The sequence below is a fragment of the Mustela lutreola genome, chromosome 5 (assembly GCF_030435805.1).
Source record: "Mustela lutreola isolate mMusLut2 chromosome 5, mMusLut2.pri, whole genome shotgun sequence".
In the NCBI taxonomy this organism is placed as follows: domain Eukaryota; kingdom Metazoa; phylum Chordata; class Mammalia; order Carnivora; family Mustelidae; genus Mustela; species Mustela lutreola.
In genome coordinates this window covers 66,210,996-66,231,295 of record NC_081294.1, presented here as the reverse complement: position 1 = coordinate 66,231,295, position 20,300 = coordinate 66,210,996, and the positions used below count along the sequence as shown (strand labels likewise).

Sequence of the window (20,300 nt, the reverse complement as noted above, 5' to 3'; positions counted from 1 at the left end):
CCCATAACCTAGCTCAGCAGGGACCAAGGGGAGGAAGGCACTCAACATTAAATGAATGAGTGAATGAACACAGGTTAGAGTTAAAAGCCTGAACTGCCCATTTTCAAAGTTGGCTCCTTATTAAGTGGTCCCCAAACAGGCTAGGAACCTTTTTTTTTTTTTTTTTTTTTTTTTTTTAACATTTGGCCTTCGTTACTGCGTCTCTCTTTTCCTGAGAAACTGCCCAGAGGTGGCCCACCCTACAAACGTGCGACCGGCTTGGCTGTGCGACCCCGAGAGGACCGCCCGAAGCCTGGCTTGCTGGGCCGGAAGTGAGAGCTACGGGGCGGGATCTGGGCCGGTCCGGGCGGAAGTGCCGGGGTCGGAGCGGAAGCGGCGACGTAGCCGGCTGCCGGCTCAGGTGGGTGCGGGCGGCCTGGCGGCGGGGAGTGGGAGCTCTGGTCCCAGCCCGGAGCCGGCGCTGGGGCGGGAAGCGGGGCACGCGAACCTTTCGCTGGAGTGCAAGCTGCCAATTTCGATTGTCGTTAGAGGGAATTTAATTAAACCGAGAGCCATAAATCCATGAACCTCCGGGGGGAGATTATAGGCATTTGTGTGCGTGCGTGTGTCTGTGTGCGCGCGCCGCACAACTGATGGCGCTCTGGGAAGGGAACAAAATAATGAGCGGGACAAGGCAGCTTTTTAAGAGGAAGCAGGAAGCATCTCAGTTTCACGCTAATTCCAGTGTTTCACAGAAGCCCCATCCGCGGTTTAATTGAATTCTGTGAAGTGGCAATATAATCTCAATTGGCAGGCCGCTGAGATGCCTTTTTAAATAAATCTTTTTGAGCAGCCATGTTGACCTTTAACTGGGGATGAAAAGGTTGAAAGGTGCTGTAGGAAACGTTGTTGAGTCCCGCGGTTTGGGAATCTCCTCTCTGCTTTACTGGCAAAAGCATCCCCCTGGGTGGTGAACAACGTGAGAATAAATCAGAGACAATTCTCAACAAATACTTAGCCTTGTCGGCCACTCCTGATAAAAACCAGCTCATAGAATTTTTTTTTAGTAAGTCCAGAGGTAAAGAATTCCCAGCGAAATTACTAATGGGAAAAGGCAAGTACCTGTTTCTAATACGGTCTTTTTTTTTTTTAAAGATTTTATTTATTTATTTATTTGACAGAGAGAAATCACAAGTAGATGGAGAGGCAGGCAGAGAGAGAGAGAGGGAAGCAGGCTCCCCGCTGAGCAGAGAGCCCGATGTGGGACTCGATCCCAGCACCCTGAGATCATGACCTGAGCCGAAGGCAGCGGCTTAAACCACTGAGCCACCCAGGAGCCCCTCTAATACAGTCTTTAACAAGGTTTTTGCCAGGATAATAGTTGTTCTTGTTTCTTAATATTATTTCATGTAGTACTTCATATTGTAGGGCACTTTAAATATATATGTGTGTGTATATGTATATGTGTGTATATATACATATATATATATATATATACACACACAACACACAGTATGGCCCAGCTTGATCCCAAGCTATAAACTCCTCCAGGATAGGAATAGTGTCTAGAACCTATTATACCTCCAACACTTTCTAGCACATTTCCCAATATAAGCAGGGCTCCTGTATCTACACATTGCTTTGGTGAAGCAGCCACTGCACCAGTGTCTCAGTGTGCATGCCACTGTACAAGTTGAGGTAGCTGTTATAGGCCGTAGTCCCTTCATTTACTAATTATATGAAGAATAGCTTATGAAAATGCATATGAAACTCTCTAACCAATATTTTTCAATATTTGGAGCTACATACAGTGAGATTTGAAACACTTGGAAAAAAAAGTCTCTCTGGAAATACTAAGTGATCACTGTAACATCAGGGTAAGGCCCAACTAAGTCATGGTTCTGTGTGAAACATCATAGCCTGATAACCTGAGTCCCGTTCTGCCAAAGAATTGTGTGGAACCAGAAAGTTCCTGTTGGGAAAATTAAGATTGGTGGGGCTGGTGCTTTAGACAGGCAGTCTCCCCAGATTTTCTTTCTTCATACTTTCTGTGGTCAGTAGTGGCGGCCTGCTGAGGAAGAATCAATATTTTTTTTGTCTCCTTCACTAGAAGAAAATGTGGCTGTGTGGTTTTATTTAGATGGATTGATGGCAGGTAAGGTAATAGAAATGAGGATTTTCCAACTCGGGAATTTATTGGACTGTATTTCTATTTTATCCCAGATGTCTGGCTCTCTTGTACTCTTAAGTACCTGGAGGCAATGTGGAGATATGCCTTCAAAATAAGTTATTTTTTTAAGTTTTTGTATTTCATAATGTGTGCATATTCTAGCTGGCTAATGCGTTCAGTTACTCTAATGCCAGGGTTTGGTGTTTCACATATAGCAGGACCCTGAGGTAATATGGTACAAGTATGAAGGTTTTTTATGTTCCTTATTTTAAATCTAATTTTGCCACTGCTTTATTAAAGGAGTATACATCATAGGAAACCAGAAGCCTGCTGGGATTGTTCCTGCATGCAGTTTTAATCTTGTTTGCAATTATTTTGAAGGGGAGAAACCATCTGGATCCAGGGATCCACACAGGTAGCAGGGACTAGGCAGGCTTCCTTCATCCTTCCCCTAGTAATATCACATAGCAAGTTCAGGGACAAAATCATTTGAGAAAGAATATGCAAAATGAAATGTTTGGGCTGAGTATCTCATAGATCATTATCCCACATCCCTAATATTCCAGTTCCAGTTACAGGAACCTGGAGGCATGGAAACATCATTCTTTTTATTCTAATCTTTACCAAAGATAAGGTTTCTAGAGATAGAGGCAAAATTCAAGATACCTTCTACTTTAAGAAAATATCCATCTCCCAGGATTTCAGAGCATTTCACCCTTAGTATCTGGTAATAACCATTTAACTGCTATAGGCTTCACCACTGCAGTACTGTATTTGTAAATTTTTCTTCTGTGCAAGGTGTAAGGTCCTAAAGGGCAGGGAAAGGATCTTAATCACTCTTATATTTCTATTCCTGGCACAGTCCCTGACGCATTGCAAACACTCAGTATATGCCACAGAAATGAAAACACAGTGTCCCTGAAAGGCGATTGGATCTATAATATGATTGGGAATACAACAGGTAGAGAAAAGGATTATATAAAACATTAACCTTTCAAGATTAAAAACATTAACCTTTCAAGAGCTTACTAGATACAGTTATAAGTACTGCAGTTACTAACACCTTGATCAACAGCTTGGAGTAGGGAAATGCATATTTGAGAATCTGCAGATAGTCACCAAACTGTCTTCCAAGGAGCTATGTCCTGATCAGCTATAGGGCCTGAGTTCTGTTGAATGGCTTCGGGAGCCCTGTCTCCCCCTCCATTCAGGCCTTCCATGCTCAACTCCTCACCCAAAGACTTGTTGAGCAAATACATGAAGACTGTCTTTGTGAAGGTATACCAAATTACGAGTTTACCTAGGTCACTAATACCTTCATTTGATCCTTCCTTAAGGAGAGACAATCTATGTATGGTCACTATTTTAAGGCTAGGTTGCCCAAATAATATTGTAAGAAAGCCACTCTCATCTTTTCTGCTTTGCTCAAATTCCCAAGGAGTTCAAAACTGACAGCTTTTTGTGTTATAATGGGGCAGGCTTGTGGAACACACTGCTTCCTTCTGTTGCCAGTGGGACTGCAGCAGAAACCAGAACATTACTCCTGGAAACAAATGAACTTCCTTTCGTTGTTTCTGTACTTTTTCATACTAATCACGGGGAAATGGCTTCTAGTTTAGTCAGGAGGAAGGACATGAGATTGAATTATTTGATTTTTTTAACTCTTTACTTTTTAAAACATATAGTTCTTCCAGTCAGCCAAGAGAAAGGATAGTGTTATTTAATGGAAATTCAGTCAGCTGAGTCAGCCTAGGACATGAGAGTGGGAAAAAAGAGATCTAAGTTCAGCTCTGTTACTCCATGTTCAAAAATGAAATTAATCTGTATCTTCTTAGATTTAGAGACCAGAACCTCATTCTTAAAATAAAAGAATTCTGCTATCTGAAGCAGAGGCTTTCCTCACTCTCCATCCTTAAATTAATCTTTAAACACAATGTGCTACCAGTTGTTTGGTATGCTGAGGATTTATGTATAAAGCTTTCTGAGGGTTGTTTTTGTTTTTGTTTTTAATTTAAAGGAAGGAGGTTGAACTTGGAGATTCCTTGTAGTTCTGAAAATTCTGTTTTGGTCTCATTATGTATAAAAATAAGCCATTGTTCAAGGAAAAAATACAGAAAGATGAACCAAAAAATGCAGTATGAAAGGTTTCAGGAAGACATTAGTTTATCCATAATGCAAGGAGATCTTTGAAGTCACTTCCCACTTCCAAAATATTAAGACATCCCCATACGTGTTAAGTAACAGAATGGGATCCGAGGATTGTAGAATCTGACATCACTGAGAGTTGTGGGTGCACGACCTCAAGAGAATATGGTTCCCAACATTCAGATTGAGCAGGCCTAGGTATTGTTGGTATCACAAGTCGAAGAAAATGCTCAGATTTAGTAATTCAAAGTTTCCAAAGTCATTTGCTACAAAATGGCTAAAAATGAATGAAAAATCTTTCAGGTCTTGTGTGGTCATGAAGATAAATTCATCTCTTTGGCAAGGTGAATTGGAAATGGTAGGGGTATTAGTGATGAATGGATGACCTTGCCTGGGTGGGCAGATTTTGAATTGCAAATAGTTGTTTTTGGAAATGGGATTGTGTGCTTTGTAAATAGCAAGGAAACTGGCATTACTAGCTGGTTACAATAAAACTAAGACGTTTTAATGAAATTGCCTTCTTTCTGGGTCAGCATTAAATACCAGAGATATCTTCAAAGGGGATGGTCATTTTAGTTAAGAAGGATAATGTGGAAAGGAGTCAGCATAAGTCCTTATGCACTTTGTTCCCATCCCTTGAACTAGAATGATTTTGCCCTCATCTTAATGCCATCTTTATGGAATGAAGGAATTTTCAAATTGGTTTTTAACTCTATTAAGCCCTCATGTATGATATAACCCAACCACATTATTCAGGTTTTCTTGGCTTTCAGGAACAGCTTTGCAGCCATTATGTTGTAATTGTACTGAACATTGCTGCAACTCTGAATTCAGAATATGCCTCTTTGGCTCAAGGCCAAATGCTGAGTCAGTGTCTTTGGGATGAGAGGAGGGGTGCAATGTGTGCTAGCCCTACTGTGTTAACAGGAAGTAGTCCAGAATCGTCTCTGGACGCCTGGGGTTCTAGAGGGAGTGTGTAGTAGGAGTACACTACTTTTTATGATTAGCATCTTCATTATCGTTTTCTCAGCTGAATGTTTTTCTGGAGACCCTCCCCTGACATTTTCATGTGCACCAAGCCCATTACTAAAGCAATGATGTGGAAAGTGTGACTGCTAAGGTCCAAAGATTCTAAAACAAACTCTTGTTTACACTAAAGATTCTTCTCCCCTTCCATTTCACATTTGTCATCTTACGAGGCAAACATAGGGGTGCTTCTGGATATGGAGAAGAATGCAGAGATGATGAGGGTTTGTTGTTAAAAAAATATTTTTTAAATGTGTCAAACAGTAAGAGAAAAATACATCATTCCCCTTTGGAGGCGCTTTTCCATCTCAGATGCTCAGCTGCAAGATGAGTGCCCTGGCAAGGCTAACGTCACCTCCCCTACTGGGTCTTTTTGGATGATAGGGCTTCCTGATTATGACTGAGGAGCTTGAGAAGCAAGTGTGCAGCGAGCAAGCGCCTGTACACCTCTGCCTGGATCTCTGTGTGAATTTTGGTCCTCTTTAGATGGTCTAGCATTTTAGGTTCCCATAGCTGCAAACTACTTCAGATTCTCTGGGGACTTCCAAAGCCCTGGGCTATGGCCATGGCATTTCTTCAGTGTGTGAAGCCCCTTCTCCGATCAGCAGGACATTTGACATCAAAGCCTCTGGGCACAGTTTCTCCCCATCTCTATCGATTGAGAGAACAGGGCAAGGACTAGCAACTCTGTTGTGCAGCTGATGAAGCTGAAGCAGATGAGGAACTGCCCAGCATTTCAGAACTAACAAGGGGCAGTTGCCTGTCTTTGGGGTTTATATTTATAAAATCCTCACCCAAAAATGCACACAGGAATTCAAACATGCTGAATTTCTACTGAAACTGTATGAGGAGTGACTCTCAAACTCCTAAATGAGGAATTACCATTGGTACTTAATTCGCCTGACTGATGATTTAGCAGGAGCTGTGTTTATTTACATTTACATAACATTTATTTTGACCACTCTACAGAAGTTATTCAAAATTATTTTGAAATAAGTTTTGTCTTGAAAGACAATCAATAAAATCCAACTTTACCATTACCTAGGTGGCTTGTTTGATGTACATGGGTTGATGTCCTCAACTGGTAAAATGGATGAATTTTTTAATCTTTGAACATATAAAGGCAAGTATTGCGAAGGGCAACTGGAAGGGTTTGTCCCAAACCTATCAAAGGGAAACCTTGACTCCTTGAAAACTAAATTTCAGTGTCCTGTTCTGTAATTTTCTGAAGCCTAAGGAAGCTAAGCCAGTACTGGATGCCAAGATATTAGCAACTTAGATGGACTTAGTGACATCCTGAGAAGATAAATATGTTGGTTCTTAATCAGTGATATACTCAGAAATTCCTACTTAAGTAATACCCATAGTCTGAAATTTTCAGCGACTTCTGTTTGAAATATTTTTCAGTTTTGCAATTCCCTATTTCTGAGATTGCTATAGTAGAGATTTAAATCTTACTTTTGAGGCCAGTAAAAGCACATTTCAGTCAAGAGAACCATCATCATAACTGCTTTTTTAAAATATTTATTTATTTATTTGAGAAAGAGAGAATCTCAAGCAGATTCCCCCTGAGCAGGGAGCCTAATGCAGTGCTTGATCCCATGAGCCTGAGATCATGACCTGAGCTGAAATTAAGAATTGAACATTCAAATGACTAAGCCACTCAGGCGCTCCTTATTATTATCATTATTAATAACAATACCTTACTTTTAGCATTATTTTAGTAATAATGTTAAAGCTGATTTCTCTATTCTGCTTTGTAACTGATACGGAGATTTTCACATTCATTATCTCTTTTGAAGATACCCAATCAACTTTTGCCTTCACTCTTCTCCAACGCACTGCCTCCATCCTCACTAGAAATAACCACTTTTAGTTAAGGTGTTATTTTAGGCAAAAACCAGACAGGCAGTTCACTTTAAGGGTAGGCTTTGGTTAGAAGATTTCATTATTTTGAAGCACTCTGAGACTCATCCCATCTGATTTGTGGTAGATTCTTCCACCACCCCGTTCCCATTCTAGAAGCAATTTTTTCCCTTGGTTTCTGTGATGACACTCCTTTCTAGTTTGCATTGTACCTCACCAGCCTTTCCTTCCGCTTGCTCAACACAACTTCTAAATGTTGGATTGCCTCAGAGATCTGTCCTGTGCCGTCTTCCTTCTCTGTATTATTTAGATTATCTCATCTGGTTTCGAAGCTGTAAATACAGTCCCTAAACTGACGGAGTCTCAAATTTTTGTCTTCGGCCCTAGCTCCTCTCCTGAATACTAAACCTGTATATGCCACTCTCTCCATGAGCTCCAACTTGTCCCTAACGGAGCTCTCAGTCCTGTATACTCTTCAATCTATTTCTGCCTCAGTTGTTCTCATTTTAGTAAATGGCGCTGCCACCCACCAGAGGCTCAAGGCCCAAACTAGAATTGTCCTTACTGCATCTTCAATTTCTCACATCCAGTTCATGGCCAAGATCTGTTGGCCCCGTTTCTGTCATTGTCCACAGCACTATCCTTTCTTACCTTGACCACTGCAGTGGCCTTCTAACAGGGTCCCTGCCCCCCAACCGTGCAATCCACCTTTACACAGCACCTCAAGTAATCTTTTAGGATGTATATAAGTGGTGCCTGGGTGGCTCCTTCAGTTCAGGTCATAATCCCAGGGTCTTAGGTTCAAACCTAGGCTCCCTGCTCCTCAGGAAGACTGCTTCTCCCTCTCCCACTTCCCCTGCTTGCATTCCCTTTAAAAATAAATAAATAAATAAACAAAATAGAATGTATATGAGATTCATGTCACCTCCTTCTTCTAAATCTAATTGTAATTAAAATCTCAACATGGCCTGTGAGTACTTAGGTGATGTGACCCCACAGATGATTGTTGAGCCCTGTCTCCTGCCACTATTTACTCTGCTCCAGCCATATGGTCCTGTTCGTTTCTTCCAGTAAGTTCAGGTTGTCCTCACCTTAAAGCCTTTGCACTTACTATTCCTCTCTCCAAAATGTTCCTACTTCAGATTTTTGCATCTTCTTAGCCTTTAGTCCCAGCAAACCTGACACCAGCCCAGAGTACTTATTTCAAGGACCTGCCTCAGTTACCATCACGCCACCTTGTCTACTCCCTCTCCTCTACTTGTCACTCTCTGATACTGTTCGATTTAATATCACTGGAATACAGACCCCAGGAGGACAGGTACCTTGCTTTCCCGGTCACCACTGCACCTGGCACCTATAAGAGCCTCTAACACATGGAAAACATCAGATAATTATGGAATAAATGGGTGACTCTCCTCCCACATCCAGGCTGTCCTAAACGATCTCTCTCTTTCCCACCTCCATTCTTTCCTCTGACGTCCATCCTGCATGCTGCTGCTAGATCAGTCTTCCAAAACACTGCTTTTATCACAACACTCTCCCGTTCAAAACGCTACAGTGCCTCCCATCAGACAGACCATGGTACTCCTTCAACACCTTTGTGTCTCACACCATCTTTAGAATTGTTTCCCCTTTTTTGGACATACCCAAATCCTAGATGATTTGGGATCTTACTCTTGTGAAACCACCTCTGACCTCAGCTCACAGTATCCTCCTTTCTCTTATAGCATTTAAAGGTGCACATTAGATGTCATGGTTGCAATCGCTCCTGTATTTATATTGTTCCAGTTTAGAACTGAACTACCTTCTCCTGAATCCACTGAAGTATTTCTTCTATTATTCCTGTTGCTTGCATCTAGTATGTGGACGTGACTTCTCCATGTGACTTTTATTTGGAGGGCAAGAAATGGCCTAAACACCAAACAGGATGAAGAAAAAAAAAAAAAAAGGTTTAATTTTACAGAGAATTTGAAGGAGGTGAGGTACAGGGACAGAACAAACATATTAAGTGGTAGAGTTGAAAAACTTCAGTGAAGGGCGCCTGGGTGACTCAGTGGGTTAAAGCCTCTGCCTTCGGCTCAGGTCATGATCTCGGGGTGCTGGGATCGAGCCCCGCGTCGGGCTCTCTGCTCGGTGGGGAGCCTGCTTCCCCCCCGCCCCCGCCTGCCTCTCTGCCTACTTGTGAGGTCTCTCTATCAAATAAATAAATAAAATCTTTAAAGAAAAAGAAAAAGAAAACCTTCAGTGAAATGGTAATCTTAGTGTCTTAGCAATGCCCACCCTTCGAACAGTTAAAGAACTTAACAGAACAGTGTGTTGAATGCAAATTAACGTAGCACCATTGAGTATAAACAGTGGAATAGAGACATCCAGACACTTGGAAATCTCACTGTCATGGTAATAATTTGAAGGGAAAGAAAATAGGGTTTTGTTCCTAAGCACTCATATGACCAGTCATTCCTTTCTGGGATTGATTTTCTACTGCCTTCTCTGGCCCCTGTACGGTGAACAAACCTGTTGGCACTGAAATCTGGAAATAGAAGCTACAGGGAGTGAGATGGCTGTGTGGTGTGAGAAGCTGTTTCCTGCTCCCCAGGTCTGGGGCATGATGTAGGGCTACTCATGGTTTCATGTGTTATGTGAGATCAAATCAGCAGTCGAACTCTATGGTCAGAATGAAGCTGTGGTGATTGTCTGACAATATATATAAATACCGAATCATGTTTGTACACCTGAAACTAATTAAAATGTTATGTTAATTATACCTCAATTTAAATAAAGAAGGAAAGAATGAAGCTGAGCACGACACCATGTACAAGTGGGCCTATAGGTGGGTGGTTGGCTTGGATCTTTGTTGCGACATCTTGTCTCAGCTGGCTCCACCTCTCAGGCAGTCCCCCTGGCCTGGTCCTCTGGCTGCAGAGGCTACAGAGCTAGAAAAGCACCTGTGATCCCACCTATGCCAGTGAGTGAGCGTCCCACTCCCTGTTTCTTTCTATTCTGTAGCCTCATTCTTGCCCTGCTTAGCTCCTTGGAGTTGACACGTCATAGTATCTGCTTCATTTTCAGCTTTGGGGATGTCCCTTAATGCTGCCTCTCCTTGTCACCCAAATCCCAGGCTAGGCTCCCACTTGTTTGGGAGAAGAGGAGGTTTGGACAAAGGGGAGACAGAGGGGCACTGGGGTGGCAACATGTGTCCCTGTTTCCCTGCATTAGGTTGAGCCCAGTGACCCAGACAAGTCTGCTAAGAGCAGCCTCATCTCATTACATAAATTTTCAGTAATCTAGAATGATGGGCTTTTGTTCCCAGTAGAGGTGTGTGGTATATGTGTGTGTGTGCATGCGTGCGTACACACAAGTGTTTCTAGTCACTTGGGTAAAAATAGAAACATTAACTTAGATGGTAATGAATGTGAAATGAGGGCTTAACATCTCATATGGCACAGATGACTAAACGGAAGCCCTGAGCCTCTCCTCATGGAACACACGTTCAGCAGGAGCTACTATAATAGTGTTTGGTTAATGTCAGCTCAATATTAAATTTACATTATACTCTTGTGAAGCTCCAACATTACCTGTTAATAACCAAGGCAGTACCTGGGCTTATATAGACTTTTTCATTATGCTCATGAACTAACACTGCAGCTTACTGATGAGGGATCATGTGAGCCTGGAGATTCGGCGTGCCAAAGGATGCTTTGTATGAATAAAAATTCTGGTCAGTGAAGGTCAGTTTCTCTACTCAAGCGAGAACAATGTTGTTTCTCTTCTAATCAGACACATGCAGTGTTTGAAGAATCCAGGGGCCCTACATAAGTGATATGCAGCCCTAGTCTGGGCAGCTCCTCATGCAAGAAATGAATAATCCTTAATAAAGACTCAAACGACCCTGGCTTCTCTCTGTACTGTAATCAGTTGCTTTAATGGTATGCCCTTGAGTGCCTCACAGGGGAAATGCTATAAAGTTAAGTTATCTTCCTTATCTTGGCTTCAAGGAGGGCTGAATGGGTCCAATCAGTCCTCCCCCATGTTGTATTTGATTCTGCCATAAAGCCCACTGGAGTCAGCCTCAGTTTGTTGAAAAGCCAGCATTCCCTTTCTCTGTGTGGCTGATCCACGCCTCTGAGCAGCCTGGACTTGAAACAGCAGGAGTCACCATCTTTATTGTTAGGCTGTGGAATTTGTTTTAGGCACATTCTAAATCCAGTCTTATGCCTTTTACATTTTTTTTTTTTTTTTGTCCATGACAAAGGTGACCCATTTGTGCTTCTTTGATATTATGAACACAGCTCTTTTTGCTCATATCACAGAGGCATGTAACAAAATACAAAGGATGAAATTGTGTCTGTGTGTAGTAAGGACACAAGTTTCATGACTAAATTCAATGACATAATCAAAAAGGTGTTGTCCTCTCCCAAGTCATGAGCTACCAGGCAGAAACTGCCTTTCAGAGTATTTTTTAATAATGCTGAGATACTGCTCAAAAATAATAGAACTAATGAAAATGTCACATTGACAGAGTAGCCTGTATTAAGATTTTACTTCAAGAAAGCATGATTCACTGAGTGTGACATTGACAGCAATAGTGTTAGGGTTTACAGAGTTAGTAAAATATTCTAAGAAGAGTATGATGCAGTGGCAAATGGGGTGTATCATTTTTCGTTTATTTCTAGAACTGACCGGACTCCTGTGTTCAGAATTTTAGACTTCAGATCTTATTTCTGCCCAGGAGAGGTATAGGGAGCTTTTTAAATATCATACTCTAATATAATATTCTAATACAGTGCTTACAAAGAAAGAAGTTAATTTAACAATGTGGTAAAATGCATGTGCCTTAGGACATTCGGAAAATATGCAGGTAGTAAAACTGCATAATGCTAATGCATTTCTCCATAAACAGATGTGCCATGTTTAAGTGATTAAATATATGGGAAAAGGTGGAAGTAGGTCTAACAGTGGAAAGAGAACTAATTTTAAATAGAATCGTTGCAGCATCACTGAAGACTCTGCTCTCTGGGTTGGGTTAACAAATATTCCAGCAAATCTGGAATGAATAGCAACTCTGTTTACTATGACAGGTTTTATTTGTCTTGGGTGCAACCAAGACCACATGCTGTGTTTTGTCATGTTGGAAATACTGAAGCAGATTTCCTTTGTGAATGTGAATTTTTTTTTTTTAAAGCCTTAACACCTCAGTCTCAACTCGGCTAGGAAAAAGCAGTAAGTTCTCCTTTCCTTACCAGCCAGACATCAATAAATCTTAAATCCCTCCACCAAAAGCATGCACCTGTGGTTCACTATCCTGGTGGTTGTCTCAGGTCACTGCCACAAAGGGCTCAATCCTTCTCATTTCCAAGAACTATCTTTCTGTCTTTAACAAAACTAATTTTTTGTTTTCTTTCTCCCCTATAGCACAGCTCCTTTAATTCTATTCCCTAGGAAGATGTGCCACTGTGATTATAGGGCTTTCCCAAAACCAAGGATGCAAAAATTTTTACCCAGTGTAAAAACAGCTAGTAGTCTACCTTCCCTCCTCATTCATATCCTGTGTAGACAAAGCCATGCTTAGAAGCTGTCGTCTCTGACCACATTTACCTATTGGAGTTGCTGATTCTGCTTAATTTATAAAAAATGTGTATACCAGGGTTTAAAACTTAATTGAGAGTAGCACAGCGTGTTTGGAAGTAGATGGATCTATTTTCCATCTTGGAATAATGGTGGGTAGCAGATCATTGCAAAGTGCTCATCACATTCCCTTTTATGTGTTATCGAGATCATTCAGTTAGCAGGGAGATCCAGGGAGAAGTGGAAGGCTATGAGTTTAAGAGTGAAGGAAAGATTATTGTTTTCACAGATCAGAATCCAATCTTTTTGTCCTGTGGTCTTTACACTAGTTTGATAGGGCTGGTATTTTTCTCTAAAATCGTATCATTCTGTTTGAAATGAGTTTAAAGCTAATCTTACACTAAGAAGCCTAGTCAGCACTAGAGATTAGCACATTATTAATATAGTCATGCTCTGCGGAGAGCAGAGATCAGAGCTGGTGGTGAAGGGGTTGGGACCAACTGTAGGGCCCTGGCCCACAGTCTTATGGACACCCTGAAGAATACTAATATTTAGTTATAACATGAGCTATGCTCAGTTGGTGACTGCTGTGCACACTGAGTGTCTGGTTAGGGTTAGAGGGGAGACTAAAAAGGTGGAGAACGGTTCACTCCAATACTTCAAATATTCAAACAAATATCTGAATACCTACTGTGTGCCAACTTAATTATAGATGCTCAGGGATACTGGGGCAAACAAGTACCTGCTCCTATGGAAGTCACACTATAATAGAGGGGGACAGAGGTAAAGCCATTTGAGGCAGTAAAAGATAAAACCGTAGCAAGGCATAAGAATGGAGCATGGTGGGCTGGCCAACCTTGGTAAGGTCGTCACTAAGGCATGACCCAGGCCAAATGAGGGGAAGCTACTGAAGAGCTTTTCATGCATAAGGACAGCAAGTACAGAGATCCTGATAAAGAAATGATCTTTAGGTATTCAAGGAACAGAAAGGGAATCTTTGTGGCTGCCGCTTGCCAAGAAAAGGGAGGGGAAAGTGAGATGAAGTTGGAAAGCAAAGTTAAGAAATGAAGATCCCAGGAATGAATTCATTTTGAGAATATTGATAAATGATAAAGTCAACAGTGCATATGTGTTTTAAAAGTGAAATTATCATATCTGTAGTTTTAAGGACAAAGCTGGAGGCTCAATAGAATAGGAATAAGTAGGCTGTCTTATGTCGAGCAAAGAAGCAAGATGAGGGAGCTTCAAAGCCTAGTGTTTGACATGCTGCTATTACCAAGCTGTTCGTGTTGGAGTATCTCCAGTAGTAACACTAGTACACTTGTATATGTTTTTAAAAATGATGGCAATCTCCTTTTAAAATACTTAAGGAGTTGAGTAGATTTTTGCTCCTGACAAGTCAACTCAACCCAACTCTCCCCTATAGGTCCTCTTAGTACAATCTGTATTTCCCCATCTTTTGCAGCAGAGTGAGGCATGGATCTCCTAAGTGACAACCTTAACCGTCATTTGGGGATTTGTGCTCCTTACTTACTGTTCCTTTACCATGAAGGTGGCTCTGTGTTGTTGAATGCTTGCCAACAAGATAAGCTATCTCTGCAGATAAGAACCATCTCAGGAAACCTCCCCATTATAGGGAATCATCAGGATGCTGGCACAATCTGCAGGTGAAATTTAATTTTGTATTCAAATTAACAAACCCATGCAGTTTGCCTGCAGAACCCAAGTGAGTAGGCACACAGCTCATCCATAAATATGGATATTTTCCCATTCTAAGTTCTGTTTTGTTTGGAATACAGTGAATGTTGAGGCATCATGGAGACTTGCCAAACATCTGGGCCTCTCTGACACTCCTGGAGTCCAAGAAGCAATTCTCAAGTCATCAAATTCCATCATAGGCTTGCAGCTTACTGTTCATATTATAAACAGCAAAATCTAGGGCACATAAGTTTATTGGTCTATTTTTCTTTTGGCAGAATTAAGATGCTCTGGTTTCAAGGAAATAACATGCATCTTGCCAAATACTCCCTTCAACTCCTCATGAGAAATCTCTCTGCCTCGAAGACTGTTCTTCCTGTGCTGACCTTATTTACAAAGGTACAGAGTTAAAAAGTAAAATTACTACTTCAAAAACAAAAAAAAAGTGTTCAATTGTTGTCTGAAGAAAGTTGTACATTTAAGAAGAGGGATGGGGAAATGCTGAAAGAAAAGCAATGGAATACGCTGTCCTCAGACCTGTCCCCCAACTTCATAGTAGCAGTTACAATGGTACTAACCCTGGTTTCTACCCACATGCCTCATTGTCTCACACTTTTCAGTTGGAAAACTAATATATTTAATAGTCTCCCAATCCCTGCATTGGAAGGAAGAACGATCAAAAGAGAGATGATGTTTATAAATACATCACTTAGAAACATAATTAATTCTTGTGATGGCTGTGTTCCATAAAGTCACCACAAACACTGAATTAGTGAACTAATTTAGTGAACTAAACCAGTGCTCCCAGGGGAGGTTATGGTTAGACTCCAGTGAGCTGCTGGCCACATATTGTCAGCTGATCAATACTAGCCTTGTCTGGCATATGTTTCTGTTTAAAGATACTTTATTTACTATGTATTGTTGATTCATTACACCAAATTCAGGGCCAACAGCACCATATCTCATGCCTGAACAAAGTTTATCTAACAGTATTTTCACCATGAGGCGCATCACAGCCTTCTTACGCTTGGAAACACTGCACAACACTACAGCCCTCTACATGGGGACCATTCTAAATAGCCAAATCAATAAAAAACACAAAAATGCAAAAAGCATGACACCCAGTGGATCAGGAAAAGGACACCTGTTGACAAGTGTGAGACCTGAAACAGTAAGTCAGATCATTGTCTCATTCGACCTCCGCTGGCAATGTGCACTCTCAGATTTTTCACTGTTCTGTGCATATCCTCGAATGTCTGCAGATAACCACAAAAGTGCCACAGATATTGGTTTTGGGATTACAAATAGATTTTTGTGACTGGCAAATTTGCAAATATGAAAGCCACAAATAACAAGGATTGACAAGTACAACTGTCCTTGTTTTCGTATCCCTAACACGAGTTTTAAGCCATAACTTAAAATTGAACATTTTTTATTAGGAAAGCTTCATCAACTTAAAGTTGAAAAATTTTAGGAGCTTTTTTCCCCTGAAACTTGTAATATAAATATCACTGATTTCCTTTTACTAGTTAACATTACTTTGTGTGATATATAATCAAAAAAAGAAAGGACGGGGTAACATTTAACCTCAGGGAATAATATTCCCAATTCAAGCAAAAAAACTTGTCTTGTTTAATATGTTTTTCAGATTTCAGACAATCTTTAGCAATCTTAAAATATCTGATGGCTGTCTAATAACAAAGTTTAAAATAGTTTTTAAAAATTGAATTTCTTATTGCAAATAGTTAATCTAAACTGCTTTTCATATCCATAGTATATATTGTATTATTGGAAATTATGGAATAAAAATAATTGATTATCTGTGTCTACATATGAGAAATGCATATGAGAATTAGCCACAAAAATAAAATAATCCCTTAAGGCTAGTGGTGCTCACTCAGCCTAACTATTATGCATTATTTTTCAGTTTGAATAATGGCCAAGTTAGCCATAGACATCTGGGGAGGGGGAAGCCACACTAATCTTTCATTTAGCTTAAAATTTGTATTGAATTCTTGGTATGTGTCACTAGGTATATAAGATTGGCCAATCTCTGAGCCATTTGTGGTCAAGAGGGATATGATACACTGACTGTCTCAGCCTAAGTCAAGTGTTCTACCCTTTTTGTTCAGGGATTCAGTCAGCCACAGTCAGCAAAATCACTCAGCAAAATCACAACATTCTTCCTACCAGAAAGGGGAGTGGGATGGCTAACCTAATGAACGTCCTTTCCATTCTAGGGATACAGTAAGTACCTGCTCTGCTGGTGCTGTGGAAAATCCTAGAGAAGAAAGTTTTAATGGTCCAGACCACTGAGTCTTAATCCTTTTTCAGTTCATAGGCCTCTTTAAATGTTGATGAACCTTTCCTAATAAAAACACATATATACAAAATAATGTGCCCCAATGTCCATGTTTACAAAAACAAAACAGAAAATGTGATCTAGGTTCAACTGAAGTTTGTTTGTTTTTTTTTTTTAACATAAAAGCAAAATGTTGGTATATTTGGTACTTCTTTAGCTTGTTCTTTTTCTAACAACTTTTGCTTTTTAAAATCTTCTGTTGACTTTTTGAAACTTTCTTAGAAAATTTCAATGTGATTCTCTTAAAACATCACAGACTATCCATAATCTGTTTCTTGATGGTGCTCATAATAAATGATGAGCCTAATTCTCTGCACCAGGAAGTTAGGGCCAGAAAGACCCTAATGAAGAAAAACTGCCTTTTGATGATCTGGGTCCTTATTTCAAAACAAGCTGGGAGTTAAACTGGAGGAGGGGGCCTTTCTTTTACATAACAGCTTACCTCTTCCTGTCATGTTAAAAAGCAGGTTTTATATAAGCATCGGTAATGGTGAGTCTATTTTGACCTCATGCAAGAGAACCTATAGCTAGTAGCTGTTCCTAGAGTCTAGAGCTGAGATTTTAAAATCTGCCAAAGATCCACAGCATTCTCAAAACACTTCTCCACTGGATGGTTCAAGAATACAAACAACCAGCACTAAAACTTGCTTGTTCCTCGGGCAGAGAATTAACCTGGGAAGGCTACTGCTGACACTTGCAATGAGAAAACAGGCAGACTATTAAAGAGTTGGTACTATCATCACCTGAAGTAAATAGAGATTTCTCCCTTTTTTTGGTGGGGCAATCACTATTTAACTTCATCTCAATGAGTTTATTCCTGTGGACTGATGAGGAAAAACAGGCAGGCAAAGCTCAATGCCTCCATTTCAAAATAGACTTTAAGCGATTCTGGTGATGTCAGCCAGGCCAGAAAAGTGTTCCTGTCACAGGAAGGACAAAGCCCTACGACTATAAATCAATGAAAAATAATCTTCCCTGATATCCATCAGATAAAGCTAGTGACAAAAAATGTAAGCATCTAAATGTAGTATATGTGTATGTATCTACATATACATGTATGTAATACATTTAGATGTATGTGGATGTATATGTGATCGGTTTCTACATGTATGTGTGTAACAAAGGTAAGCATCTAAATTTATTATATATGTGTATACATATATGTATAAATAGATTTATTTATGGTGAAAAATCAAAGCAGAACAACTAAAAAATGCTGACAGCCCACTTATATGAAACACTAGCTATTTATAAGATTCTATGGCAATGTTTTGCTTTGGAAAAAAACCAGTATAATTAACCTGGTTAAAAAAAAAAAAAAGCATATCCTTTAAAGTAAGTATAATCTACTTCTTGTGGTTTTTGTCAGGCTACATGCCATTCTTTGAATTTAATGGCTTTATTTTTTCCTTCCTGTAGGATCCATGCCCTCTTTGTGATGAAGCCAAGGAAATACTGGAGCCCTACAAAAACAGGGTAATACCGGTTTCCCCCTCCACTCTCCGAAAGTAGAGCATTCCTATCCAACCTTCACATGCCCAAGTGGAGTGAAGCAAAGAAGCAATTAACATTCATTTATGAAAAAAAATTTTTTATCATTCCCAGACCCAAGAAATAACCTCTCTCAGGCTTTTCTGGTACTTTAGGACATTTCTTGCTGATGCATACACAGAATAAACTGAGATAAAGCACAGATGCTCACACAGTTCAAAGCTCTAGGGGCTTAGTGTTGCGATGCTGCAAGGAGGCCCCAAGGGAAGGAGCTTGGTGGTGCCACTCTCACTGCTCAGTGTAAGCACTGCTTCCAGAACGGCAAAACCAACACTGAACACTATTTTCATTTTTCATCTTTTTTCATAAAAGCAAAAGTCCTCAGATTTTTTCCATTAGCAAAACAGGTACTAATGTAGGTCTTTTGTAACAGCCAAGTGGCCTGATGAGTGCTTTCGAAAAGCAGGGGAAACCTGCATAAATACAGTGGTGTGCCTTTATGTATATGGAATAGATAGCGTATGTGGTGTAGATTATCTGCCTGGATCCTTTCTTTGGGAAAAGATTAAATGATTTTTCATTTAAGTTTTCTTTCTGTTCTTCAGAGAGAGATTTCAGTGCTAATTTCCACATAACTCATTACCCCTAAGTGTTTTTCTCTGAGCAGTACTGGTTTTCTTACTCTGACTCTTAATATGAACCAAAGCTAACTAGCAGGTGCAATATCATGCTTTCTTTAAACTTGTGTCCCCATTCATTTTATCTTCCTCTTGTCATTTCCATGGAAGTGTTCTCCTGTAGCGAACCATGATGCCCTTCCTATCCCTACGTGCAAAGTGCATGTGTCCTGATTCCTCAGCTTCCCAGTTGGGACATACTTTATTTCACTGGGAATGGAGTAGTGACCCGACAGTGAATGTAATAGGTATAATAGAAAAACAGCAAAACTGAGAGTTAAGGAATATAACGAAATCAGTCAAGTTGTGGAAATCAGGGACATGAGTTCACTTGGGACCTCAGACAGGCAGACAACAGCAAAACCCTTCAGCATGAGAGCTCATCTGGACATCAGATTGGCACTGTGCCTGTTGTATCATTCTGTGCTCTCTAAAATACAGAGCTTTAGTCTGTCTCCATTTCAGGTTATTTTACAGGAGGTGGACATCACACTTCCAGAAAACTCTGCTTGGTATGAAAGGTATAAATTTGACATCCCTGTCTTCCACTTGAATGGCCAGTTTCTGATGATGCATCGAGTAGACATCTCAAAACTTGAAAAGCAGCTCCAAAAACTTGAGCAGCAAGGTGCTGGATGCTGAGGATGCCTTCATGATCCGCCACCCACTCTGTCCAGATGGCATCTTCCTAAAGACTTTGACAGTGGCCTTGCCCAGCCCTACAGAAGTTCTGAACTAGGTGGTGCCCAATAAATAAAAGGTTACATTACTCTTCTGACTGATGGAAGTATGGGAACAGTGTAGAAACTGTTTACATGCTGGCATTTTATTAAAATGACAGGAGCATATCAGCAGCAAGCGGATAATGGAGGATGGGGGAAATGCACTTGTTTTATTTATTTTTCCCTTTTGTATTAATATGGAAGCATTTTACATTCACTGGACAGTGCAGTTTATAGGAGAAGGCTCTGCATCCCTGCTGCTGCCCTAAGGGCTTAACTTTTTAATGAAAGAATAAATGCTCTTCCACTCAGTAGATAAAGTGAAATGTGAATTGTTAATAACTGTGCACAGTCAATAAAGGGGTGTTTTAACAAATACATCTGCATGAAGCCTATTTCAGTGGGATTTAATAATACCTGTTTAAAATTAGAATTCATTTTTTGGGGAGGGTAGAAGAGAATAATTATCTTAGTCAAAATGGCTTCATTTGAGAAAAACAAAAGAAAGACTTAAACCTCCAAAATGTGTATAAGAATCTCAACATGCTTCCCATGTAGTCAGTGAATTGATTCATAATATTTGAGGGCTGCCTTTGATA

At 40.3% G+C, this 20,300-nt stretch overlaps 1 protein-coding gene across 1 annotated transcript; it reads left to right on the top strand.

The window, feature by feature from the left end:
• The first annotated feature begins 303 nt into the window (after positions 1-303).
• C5H5orf63 (chromosome 5 C5orf63 homolog) lies at positions 304-20,079 on the top strand. The gene is made up of 4 exons (XM_059174462.1): positions 304-400; positions 14,728-14,848; positions 18,231-18,287; positions 19,445-20,079. The coding sequence occupies exons 2-4, from the start codon at positions 14,735-14,737 to the stop codon at positions 19,619-19,621; spliced, it is 348 nt and encodes a 115-aa protein (XP_059030445.1). The 5' UTR covers positions 304-400; positions 14,728-14,734; the 3' UTR covers positions 19,622-20,079.
• The last annotated feature ends 221 nt before the right edge of the window (positions 20,080-20,300 follow it).

Bases quoted from the DNA above. Each gene is read 5' to 3' on its own strand.
- C5H5orf63 (XM_059174462.1), top strand. From the start codon at position 14,735: ATGCTCTGGTTTCAAGGAAATAACATGCATCTTGCCAAATACTCCCTT. The intron at 14,849-18,230 runs GTACAGAGTTAA...TCCTTCCTGTAG, and splicing joins TGCTGACCTTATTTACAAAG to GATCCATGCCCTCTTTGTGA. The intron at 18,288-19,444 runs GTAATACCGGTT...TCTCCATTTCAG, and splicing joins TGGAGCCCTACAAAAACAGG to GTTATTTTACAGGAGGTGGA.